General features: G+C 41.2%; 1 protein-coding gene across 4 annotated transcripts in view; it reads left to right on the top strand.

The window, feature by feature from the left end:
* The window catches only part of PHF20 (PHD finger protein 20), a 182,233-nt gene that overhangs the window by 81,015 nt on the left and 88,712 nt on the right, over positions 1-12,506 (top strand). For all 4 annotated transcript variants that reach the window (XM_055266200.2, XM_063633691.1, XM_063633692.1 and 1 more), the window contains 2 exons: positions 2,896-2,975; positions 7,922-8,309. In XM_055266200.2, coding sequence (XP_055122175.1) covers positions 2,896-2,975; positions 7,922-8,309 — 468 coding nt within the window. The remainder of the gene's footprint in view (positions 1-2,895; positions 2,976-7,921; positions 8,310-12,506) is intronic.

Raw genomic sequence — 12,506 nt, 5'->3', positions numbered from 1 at the left:
CAGGCATAACTATGTATCCTTATATCTTGTTTGCTAGCCAGTTTCTTTTTTTAAATATTTTTAATTTTTTAATTTTTGTGGGTACATAAGTGGGTGTATGTATTTATGAGTTACACGAGATATCTTGATACAGGTGTGCAATGTGTAATAATCACATCAGGGTAAATGGGGGTATATATCACGCCAAGCATTTATCCTTTGTTAAAAACAATCCAATTATGTAGTTATTTTATTTTTATTTTTTATTTTTTTTAGGCAGAGTTTCACTGTCGCCCAGTCTGGAGTGCAGTGGTGTGATTTGGCTCACTGCAACCTCCACTTCCTGGGTTCAGGCGATTCTCCTGCCTCAGCCTCCCGAGTAGCTGGCATTACTCGTGTGTGCCACCACGCCTGGCTAATTTTTGTATTTTTAGTAGAGACAGGGTTTCATCATGTTGGCTAGACAGGTCTTGAACTCCTGACCTCAAGTGATCCACCTGCCTCGGCCTCCCAAAGTGCTGGGATTACAGGCATGAGCCACCACAAGTGGCCAAGTTATTTTAAAATGTACCATTATTTTTGACTATAGTCACCCTGTTGTGCTAGCAAATACTAGGTCTTATTCATTCTTTCTAACTTTTTTGTACCCCTTAACCATCGACACTTTCCCCCACCCCTGCCTACTACCCTTCCTAGCCTCTGGTAACCCTCCCTCTACTATCTCCATGAGTTCAATTGTTTTAATTTTTAGCTCTTACAAATAAGTGAGAACATCAAAGTTTGTCTTTCTATGTCTTGCTAGCTAGTTTCGTCATGTATTGGTGACACCTGTGACAAATAATCACCTTTATTTTGTAATTACCAGGAATAAAGGTCAGTAGATAATTACTAATTGTCTATGGCAGTGGTTCTTGGACTTTGGTGTACATCAGAATCACCTGGAGGAGTTGTTAAAAACACACATTCCTGTGCCCTGTTCCCAGTTGCTGATTCAGTGTATCTGAGGTGGGACTGGTAACTTGCATTTCTAATGAGTTCCCAGGAGTTGCTCATGCTGCTGCTGTGGGACCACACTTTGAGAAGCACTGGTTTACTCTGAGCCAGGTACTGTGTGTGGAAGAAAGTGGTATAAGATGTGGTCTCTGGCCTTGAAGAGCCTGCTTTTGAGTTGCGATCTGTACTTATATGAAGGTAGACCTAAGTTTGAAGCTCTGTAGGCTGGTGCCAAATGAGCCTAAGAAGTTCAGATCGGGGGTAATCATTAGTAGCTGAAAAGCCTGGACGCTTTTACAGAACTGTTGTGGGTATTTGAGCTGGGCACTTAAAGATCAGTGAGTGGCACATTCCCAGAAGGAAAACACTTTAATACAGATGTGGAGTTAGAAGTGTCGCTGGCCGTTTCAGTGGGTAGCTTGTCACTTTGAGTTGGTGGGTATTGGGTAGTGGTAATGAGAAATAAGGTTTGGAAAATTATTGGGGTCAGATTGTGTTGGAGGTTGAATACTTTTGGACTTCATTTGGTACCCGTGATTAGCCATTGACTAGGCCCTGCTGAGGACTGGCGGTGGAGGGGTGTGGGAAGAGAATGTATCAGAAGGAGAAAACCAGGTCTTAACTTTGTTGTTGCATTCTTTGGCTCCCAGACCTCAGGGTTTTTTGCAGGGGGTGGGGGAATTGGTTCTAAAAAGAGAAAAACCTGTTTACTAGTGGAAACCATTACGTGATTACCAATGGTTTACTGAATCTTGACAAGATTAATTGTGATTATTTTAAATCCTTGGGGCAAAAATGGGTGGGGCATGAATTGGCTCTAAAATGCAAAATTTGGAAGTGTTGTTTGGGTACAACTAATGAGAACTTCTGTAGTTGGACACCTTATTTGGGAAGATAAGATTATCTGGGTTTCCAGCTTAAGGTTTTTAGCAGGGATGGATCTTTATTGAATGATTTTTTTCTAATGGGAAAAAACTAACAGTGTAGCAGAAAAAAACTAACGATGTAGCAGAAAAAAACTAACAATGTAGCAGCAAACATTTTGTGTTTTGGCCAAGTCTCTATTTTAAAACATTGTATCATGAAGATAATTCAAATGGATTCTGAGATGTGGAAATAGAACACAGCTCTTGAAACACAATACCTTTAGCAGAATGATGTTCCTTTTTTTTTTTTTTTTTTTTTTGGAGACGGAGTCTTGCTCTGTTGCCCAGCCTGGAGTGCAATGGCAGGATCTCGGCTCACTGCAACCTCTGCCTCCCTGGTTCAAGTGATTCTCCTGCCTCAGCCTCCCGAGTAGCTGGGGTTACAGGCACCTGCCACCAAGCGTGGCTAATTTTTTGTATTTTTAGTAGAGACGGGTTTCACTGTGTTGGCCAGGCTGGTCTTGAACTCCTGACCTTGTGATCCACCTGCCTCGGCCTCCCAAAGTGCTGGGATTACAGGCGTGAGCCATGATGTTCCTTTTAAAACTTGAGAGCTATTACTGCCCCCGATCCCAGAACCTAAAGATTAAATTATAAAAGTGAAAAATTCACCAAGGAATAAATAAGTCTGCATTTTATTCACATTCTTAATTGTTTTACTGCTCTTTGTTCTTCACTTAAATTCAGTTTATAAATTGAATTTATATTTATATTTATTTAGAATAAAATAAAATTTATTTTAATGAAGCATCTAAAAACGAGTTTTTTTTTTGATGAATTTCAATTTATGTAGGTAGAAAACTGTGTAATCTTAACTAAGAAGTGAAGACAAGCACACTGGTATCTTGGACATAAGTAAGACTGAATATGATTCTTAAACAGTTTTAAACTCCTATAAGCTTATTATGTGGTTGGAGATCCCTTGTGTTTATACTTTGAAAAGTTACCACTTTCATGAAATTGTGAGTTAAAATCATGATATCTTCTTGAATTTTAGGTACTTACACTGTGAAATTTTATGATGGAGTAGTTCAGACTGTCAAACATATTCATGTCAAAGCTTTTTCCAAAGATCAGGTGAGAAATGCGGTTTTGTGCTTTGTGTTATGAATAATGCTAACATTATAGTTTTGTTTCCTCAAATAAAGACATTACATTTGTTTATGATGGCAGGTGTTTATTTCCTCCATCTGACACAATTTCATCAGAAAATAATACACAAATTTTCAGAAGTTGTAAATATTTGTCTCTTTGCTGTTTCCTATTTATTTATTTGTTTATTTAGAGACAGAGTCCCACTCTGTCGCCCAGGCTGGAGTACAATGGTGCGATCTCGGCTCACTGCAACCTCCGCCTCCTGGGTTCAAGCAATTCTCCTGTCTCAGCCTTCTGAGTTGCTGGGATTATAGGCGCACGCCACCACACCTGGCTAATTTTTTTGTATTTTTAGTAGAGACGGGGTTTCACCATATTGGTCAGGCTGGTCTCGAGCTCCTGACCTCAGGTGACCCACCTGCCTAGGCCTCCCAAGGTGCTGGGATTACAGATGTGAGCCACTGTGTCTGGCCACTGTTTCCTTTTAACAGAGACTTTTTTTCAAAAGTGCCAGATACTTGGATACCATTGCCTATATTCTGTTCTCATCTTTTTTCAACAGTGGTTATTCTTTTCTTCTCTCTGTGCCCTGCACCCCACAAGAGCTGTTAGTCGTCATAGGGAACTTGTTGAATTGCTTGAGGAGACCTCCAGTATGTTTTCTCTCCATCTAGCTCTGTCTTTTAGCTTAGGACCATTACTTGGTGGTTTACAGAGCTATCATTTGGCACAGATTTGGCAGCCACTTGTGCTAGATGTGCCTGGTTTGTGAATTTGGTATCCTGTTATTCCAGTTACCATGCATGTACTTGCCTGAGCATGGGGCCTCAGTTTTGATACTGGAAATATGGTTTGTATAGATATGGGCCATCTAGAAGTGTTGCCTACTTTCTTCATGATTTTTCCCCTTTTGTCTTTTTTGTGTTTATGTTTTAATAGTTGAGGGGAAAATAGAGATCGAAATTTGGATATTGGTGTTTTTAAAAATCCTGATTATTACTAATTTCAGCTGTTGAGACAGCTAATTTAGCAATTTAGTAAAATATTTTATCACCGAGGCATCATAACTGGTTACTCATCTGCTTGGATGGTAGTTGATTTGACAATATTTGGTGATACTATAACCTGTTGTGTCTTTGGTTTTTGGTTTTTTTTTTTTTTTTTGGAGACAGAGTCTTGTTCTGTCGCCTGGGCTGGTGTGCAGTGGCGCAATCTTGGCCCATTGCAACTTCCCCGCCTCCCCAGTTCAAGTGATTCTCCTGCCTCAGCCTCCCAAGTAGCTGAGACTAGGCACATGCCACCACGCCCGGCTCATTTTTTGTATTTTGGTAGAGACAGGGTTTCACCACATTGTTCAGGCTGGTCTCAAACTCCTGAGCTCAGGCAGTCTGCCCGCTTTGGCCTCCCAAAATGCTAGGATTACAGGCGTGAGTCACTGCGCCTGGCCCTCTGTTGTGTCTTTGTGATGATGAAATGATTCCACTTATCAGAGATTTTTAATGAATTCTTCTGTATATATATTTGTAAGTTGTGTTTTTTTTGAGACCGAGTCTCTCTCTGTCACCCAGACTGAAGTGCAGTGGCCTGATCTCTCTGCTCAGTGCAAACTCCACCTCCCAAGTTAAAGTGATTCTCACCTCAGCCTCCTGATTTGCTGGGATTACAGGCATGTGCCACCATGCCTGGCTAATTTTTGTATTGCTAGTAGATGGGGTTTCACCATGTTGGCCAGGCTGGTCCTGAACTCCTGACCTCAAGTGATCCGCCCACCTTGGACTCCCAAAGTGCTGGGATTACAGGTGTGAGCCACCATGCCCGGCCTATTCGTAAGTTTCTAAGAAATTTTTTTTTTTTTTTTTTTTTTTTTTGAGATGGAGTCTCACTCTGTAGCCTAGGCTGGAGTACAGTGATGCAATCTAGGCTCACTGTAAACTCCACCTCCCAGGTTCAAGCAATTCTCCTTCCTCAGCCTCCCGAGTAGCTGGGACTACAGGCATGCACCACCATGCCCAGCTAATTTTTGTATTTTTAATAGAGACGGGGGTTTCACTGTGTTGGCCAGGCTGGTCTTGAACTTCTGACCTCGGGTGATCTGCCTACCTTGGCCTCCCAAAGTGCTGAGATTACAGGGCATGAGCCACCATGCCCAGCCACTTCAAAGGATTTTGATATGTGATACCTTTAGTGGTAACCTCAAGAATGTTTTTGCTTTTTGCTGGTTTTCCTCTTCAGAAAATTAACAAAATTATTACATAAAGCTTTGGCCCTGATGATGCTTTTTCTTTGATCACTTGTCTCTCAGGCGCGTAAGGAGCCATGCAGTACTCTAAAACATTATTTTGGCCTTAAATTTGGCAATTTTTGTGTTAGGTTTGTGGAACGAGTTAATATAGAGGACAGAATTATAAACTTGTCCAGAATTGGCAGATTATATCCAGAACCTTCCCAAGTGGAAGTCCAGGGCTCCAGATAACAATTGTTCATCTGTTTACTCCGCGTTACTCAGTAAATTGATGAATAGCACTCATAGTGCTTTGGCTTGGAGGTGGGTGCCTTACCAGTGAGGATTTCTGGGTGCCATGCTTCATTTCTCATTTCCCAGTGGCCTCTGAGTGTCTGACCTTAGCCCAGTAGGCCCTTAAGCACAGGCCCATGGCTGCTGGACTTGGCTTCTTTTCCAAGAGGGTACAGTGGTTTGGCTAGAGTTATCTGTCATGGGCAATTTCAAAGGTTTTTCACATACTATTGGAATAGATTGAGTTTTTTTTTTTTTTTCTGTAGGACTGCACTGCCTTATAAATGTTTTGATAGGCCGGGCGTGGTGGCTCACGCTTGTAATCCCAGCACTTTGGGAGGCCGAGGCGGGCGGATCACGAGGTCAGGAGATCGAGACCAAGGTGAAACCCCGTCTCTACTAAAAATACAAAAAATTAGCCGGGCGTGGTGGCGGACGCCTGTAGTCCCAGCTACTCGGAGAGGCTGAGGCAGGAGAATGGCGTGAACCTGGGAGGCGGAGCTTGCAGTGAGCGGAGATCGCACCACTGTACTCCAGCCTGGGTGAAAGAGCGAGACTCCGTCTCAAAAAAAAAAAAAAAAAAAAAAGTTTTGATAGTCTCTATATTAGTAACACTTATGTTTTTGAAGTTATAATACATGTTTACTGTAGAAAAATATATAAGTACAAAGCACAAAGAAAATAAAAACTATAATTCCATCAAACAGATATAATTGTTCTTAACGTTTTGGTGTATAACTTGGCTTAACAATTTGATGTATACATCTTTCTGTGTTTTTTATTAAACATACGTGTGTGTATCTATTTCTTTTCAAAATTGGAGTTGTGGTACATTAATATAGTACTGCTCTTTTCTTTTAACTAACATTTCCCCAAGTTCCTTAATATTCTGAGAATATAATTTTTAACAGCTATGTAGTATTCTGTAATATGTATGTAGCTGTACTTTGTGTAACCAATTCCCAAATGGTCATTTAGGATATTTGTAAATCCAGGTACACAAGTCTGATTATTATTTTAGCTAATTTTATTTCTAGGAATTTATTCTAGTTCAAAGGTATAACCTTTTTAGTTTTGACTAAAATTGCCATCTCCTCCCCGAACTCCCAACAAGAAGGGCAATTTCAGTTTATATTTCTGCTGGCCGTTACCGAGAATGCCTGTTCTCAAACCTGGCTGCTTTCAGAATAATTTGGGGGACTTGAAAAAATATTTCCTTGTTTATTATTTTTCCCTGTAGAACAAATTAAACTTTTATTTGTTGAGTATTTACGTACTCCTTCCTGCTTCCAGTGAAAACCTGTGTGCCTAGTGTGTGCTAGGTGCTGGGGATCCCGTATGAACATAGTATGGTGGTCTCTGCTCTTTTGAGGTCCTAGAAGAGAGATACGTACACAAATAATTATAGTTTTGGAATCTCTAGAGCTTTCAGACCTGGCCTTATTATGAAACAGTCACAATAGAGGACCCTCAATTTTTAGTGTGAATTTTAAAGAATGTAATTTAGGGAGAACGTAACTAAGAGGCAGCATTTCCTACCAATAGACAAAAACTCCAAGTAGCTCAGGAACATGGTAGGTGGCTTGTTGAACTGAGCACAGCCTTTACCTGGTAGAGGAAGCAGAGACTCTGGTTCTGGGTTGGATAATCTTTATAGTTTTCCTGTTCAGCTTCCAGTTATCAGTTTTTGTTTTTCTGTACACAAGACATCAGCATATGCTGGCAAACTGAACCAGGCCTCTGAAAAGCTCTGGGTTAGTATAGTCATGCTGGGGATAAGGACAGAGCATGAAGGCATTTTCTTTGAACACCTTTGCCAGAAAGATTGCTTTCCAGAATTTTAAGGCCAGGCATGGTGGCTCATGCCTGTAATCCCAATACTTTAGGAGGCTGAGGCAGGAGGATTGCTTGAGCTCAGGAGTTTGAAACCAGCCTAGGCAACATAGGGAGACCCTATTGCTACAAAAAATAACAATAAAAAACTTAGCTGGGCATGGTGAAACATGCCTGTGGTCCCAGCTACTCAGAAGGCTGAGATGGGAGGATCACTTGGGCCTGGGAGGTCGAGGCTGCATGGGCCATGATTGTGCCACTGCACTCCAGCCTGGGCAACAGAGAGAGACTATGTCTCAGAAACAAAAACAAACAAAAACCCAGAATTTTATTTTCTAGTGACTTATTTGTTATAATAAGGGAGATTGCACTGTCTCCGGAATAATTGAATTGTTTTAAGTTTAAGGATTGGTTCTCAACTCTTAGTACAGGTGGCTGTTATCAGTGGTGCTTTGTATATGTGACCTGGCATATGTCTTGTTTTAATTTCTTTGTTTGTCTTCATAAGTTTGTAAGAAACTCCTAATTTTGTATTTGCAAGTAATCACGAAGTGTTTCATCACTATTTTGCTCATTTTAGAATATTGTGGGTAATGCTAGGCCTAAAGAAGCAGATCACAAAACTCTTTCATCATCTCCTGATAAACGAGAGAAGTTTAAAGAACAGAGAAAAGCCACAGTGAATGTGAAGAAAGACAAAGAAGATAAACCCTTAAAGACAGAAAAGCGACCCAAGCAGCCTGATAAAGAAGGAAAGTTAATCTGTTCTGAAAAGGGGAAAGTGTCAGAGAAAAGTCTTCCCAAGAACGAGAAGGAAGACAAGGAAAACATTTCCGAAAATGACAGGGAGTATTCTGGAGATGCCCAAGTGGATAAGAAACCTGAAAATGACATTGTGAAGAGTCCACAGGAAAACTTGAGGGAACCCAAAAGAAAACGAGGCAGACCCCCTTCTATAGCTCCTACTGGTGAGTTTTTCATGTGGGCTCTGCAGTGGGCAATGCCAGAGTATTCTTCTGTGGCCCTTTGTGGTTCTCTGCAACTTGTGCACTTCAATCCTTTGTTTTTGTGACTGATTTTGAATTGTCTTATGATCTGGAAACAAGTTGTGTTCATGAAGCTGAATTTAAGTGAGGTACATATCCAAGTGAATCTAAGTTGGGAAGCATGTTCATAACTGAGCTTCCTAAAGTAGTGGTTAACTGTTGACTAGATACTTCAGCTTATATGATAAAACCTGATAAACCAAGGCCTTTTGCTTATGCTTTTTCAAATGATCTCAGTTTAAGTCAGCTTAATAGAACCTAGAATCAGGAAATAGAGTTTCAATGAGACAGACATGAAAGAAAAGAAATAGTAAAAAGGTATGGGCTTCTGAAGGAGATGGGGACAAAGGACCATTGGAACTAGAAAAGCATGGGTGCATTTTGAAATTGAACTCCTTGGAGAGTGATTATTGATTAGAAATTTTCACAGTCTAAATAAAAAGCTGAGATGGCTAATTGATAAGGGTCAAGGTTAGAGGATATAGGTTTAGGGAAGAATGCAGTTATTAAAAAACTTAAAATTTGGAATTCTTCTAGAATAACCAAGAATGAAACAAGCCCTGATTTCTTCCTAAGCCAAACACTCGTTCTCCAAATCAATTCAGTGGCATGAAGAGGCCCTCCTGGTTCTCTAGACTGAGCCTGCCATTGATTAATATGTGCAGTGACCTTCAGACATTCTTGATTGTGCATTCTTTATGTGTTCAGTTGAAAAACTGTGAATCCCCTAGCACGTTTTAAAGCAGTATTTATCTTTTTCTCACAAGTTTAAATAGTTGCAGTGGATATATTTAAAATACAAAACATGAAGGCTGAGTGCGTTGGTACATGTTTGTTGTCCCAGCTACTCAGGAGGCTGAGGTGGGAGGATTGCTTGAGCCCAAGAATTCCAAACCAGCCTGGGCAATGTAGTGACACCCCATCTCAAAACACACACACACACACACACACACACACACACACACACATTTTCATCAAAACTGTGGAACTACAGAGCAAGCCTTTTCATTATTCCCTATCGATGTAGAGAATGCAAAGCCAGTCTTCCTTATCAAATCAGACTATCAGACTTAATTTCTGTGGAAAAAAATTTAACTTACTTCACATAAGTGTATTAGTACTCATTGTAAGATAGGAAATTATGTAATAGGTTGATTTGTCTCTATATGAAATAAGGGATCTTCCCCTATAGTGCTTGTAACTGGATTTTGCCCTCAAGAGCTGAGGGTGCTGCAATTGTCCCTAGGCCTAAATAGGGCCTAGACCTCTGCTGTCTAGTATGGTAGCCACTAGCCACATGGGGCTATTGACTACTTGAAATGTAACTAGTCTGAATTGAGATGTGCTGTTAAGTATAAGTAAATGCTAGATTTCAAATACTTAGTACAAAAAAAGAATGTAACACACCTCAATTTTAACATATTGATTACGCCCGGGACTGTAATCCCAGTGGTTTGGGAGGTCCAGGCGGGTGGATTACTTGAGGTCAGGAGTTTGAGACCAGCCTGGCCAACATGGTGAAACCCCATCTCTACTGAAAAAATATAAAGAAAAATTAGCCAGGCTTGGTGGTGGGTGCCTGTAATCCCAGCTACTCAGGAGGCTGAGGCAAGAGAATTGCTTGAAACCCAGGAGGCGGAGGTTGCAGTGAGCTGAGATCGGGCCACTGCACTCCAGCTTGGGTGACAAAACAAACAAAAAAATTGATTCCATGTTGAAATGTTTTTAGAGGCTGGGTGCAGTGCCTCATCCCTGTAATCATGCCAGCACTTTGGGAGGCTGATGAGGGAGGATCACTTGAGTCCAGGAGTTCGAGATCAGCCTTGGCAACGTAGTGAGACCTCATCTCTACAAAAAATGAAAAAATTGGCTGAGAGTGGTGGCACATGCTTGTAGTCCCAGCGATTCCAGAGGCTGAGGCAGGAAGGTTGCTAAGCCCAGTTTAGAAAAAAAAAAAAAAAAAATTAAAAAGGTATTGGATTAAATAAAATAGTAAACTTTTTAAATTGTGTTTTTTTTTTTTGACAGGGTCTCACTCTGTTACCTAGGCTGGAGTGCAGTGATGTGATTGTGGCTCACTCCATTCTCCACCTCCTAGGCTCAAGTGATGCTCCTGTCTCAGCCTCCTGAGTAGCGGGGACTACAGGCACATGCCACCATGCCTGGCTAATTTATTTTTTGTAGAGACACTATGTTGCCCAGGTTTGTCTCGATCTCCGGGCCTCAAGCAAGCAATCCTGCCTTGGAGTCTGAAAGTGCTGAGATTACAGGCATGAGCCACCATGCCTGGCACTTAAAAAACCAAACCCTCTTATGGGATGAGTAAAAAATTCAAAATTGGCCAGGCGTGGTGGCTCAGGAATTTGAGACCAGGCTGGCCAACATGGTGAAATCCCATCTTCACTAAAAATACAAAAATTGGCCGGGCATGATGGTTCATGCCTATAATACCAGCATTCTGGGAGACCAAGGTGGGTGGGTCACCAGAGGTCAGGAGTTTGGGACCAGCCTGGCCAACATGGTGAAACCCCATCTCTACTAAAAACACAAAAATTAGATAAGCGTGGTGGCACGCGCCTGTAATCCCACCTACTTGGGAGGCTGAGGCAGGAGAATCTCGAACCCAGGAGGCAGAGGTTACAGTGAGCCGATATCGCACCACTGCACTCCAGCCTGGATGACGGAGCGAGACTCCATCTCAAAAAATAAAATAAATAAAATAAAATAAAATAAAAAATAAAATTACATGTGGCTTGCACTCTTAGTATATTTCTGTTGGACAGCACTGGCTTTATGTTCACTGGCTTTCTCAACTGAGTTCTGGGAGAGAAGCCACAATACCCAAGGCATCCTTGATCTGTAATGGATTGACCTTAGTGCATTGAGAATGGTACTAGCTGTATACCACCCTTAGGAAAACAGAGAAAATATATCTCTGTTCAGATGAGGAATCCCAGTTGAGAAAATCTGGAATTTTTAAACCTCCAGGCTGAGCACCATGTTAAGATGTGGGATGAGTGAAAGGCAGGCCCTTTTATGTAAAGTGGGAGAAGCGCAGTTAAAGGCAGTTATTATACAAGGAGAGGTGGAAAATGTAAACTGGCAGAAATCTGACATGTCCTTAGGCAGAAATCTGACATGTCCTTAGCTCAGTTTAGGAAAGAGTATGTATGAGAACTGAGTGTTTTGAAACTGATTCTCCTTTAGCTCTTCATGCCCTAGCTTATACCCTCCAGAAAGTATGTACAGGAGCAGTTGTACCCCAACAAGCAGACTGCTCCTTTGAAGCCACATGACTCCATTGAGATAAGAACAAGGACATTCGGTTTTTATATTTTTATAAGTGTAGGATTTCATAATGAGTAGGATAAATTTAATATAGAAAGGATGTTTTCCAAATTTATGGTTAATCCTTGCCCAAGGCATTTGTAAAAACAGATTCCTTTCCAGTCAGACTGTCTGGATGGGAATCTGGGAATATGAATTGTTAACAAGCTTCCCAGATGACTTATACTGTAAGAAGAGTTTGGGAAACACTCAAGTTCTGTATAGTCAGCTCCTATTTATATACAGTATCGAAGGGAAGAAGACTTGCCAAGTATCCCATATATTGTTCACATCCCCTTAAAACATTACTTGGAATAAGTTCGTTGAGTTGTAGAGCCTTCCTTGAGCACCGTAGATTGTATAGACTTGATTGGGAACAGGATTTGAGCTATTTAGCGAGGATTGTTTATATATTTTTTTATTTTTATTTTTTTGAGATGGAGTCTTACTCTGTATCCCAGGCTGGAGTGCAGTGGCATGATCTTGGCTCATTGTAACCACTGCCTCCCGGGTTCAAGCGATTCTTGTACCTCAGCCTCCCGAGTAGCTGGGACTACAGGCATGTGCCACCATGCCTGGCTAATTTTTTGTATGTTTAGTAGAGACATGGTTTCACCATGTTGGCTAGGCTGGTCTTGAACTCCTGAGCTCAGGTGATCTGCCTGCCTCTGCCTCCCAAAGTGCTGGGATTACAGGCGTGAGCCACCACGCCCAGCCTGTTTGTATTTATGTTTAACTTGGAATGTATGGGATTTCCAAGTTCTGCCAGTTGGAACAAAATAATATTGGCAC

This window comes from Symphalangus syndactylus, chromosome 24, assembly GCF_028878055.3.
Source record: "Symphalangus syndactylus isolate Jambi chromosome 24, NHGRI_mSymSyn1-v2.1_pri, whole genome shotgun sequence".
Taxonomy (NCBI): domain Eukaryota; kingdom Metazoa; phylum Chordata; class Mammalia; order Primates; family Hylobatidae; genus Symphalangus; species Symphalangus syndactylus.
This window is presented reverse-complemented; position numbering and strand designations above follow the sequence as displayed.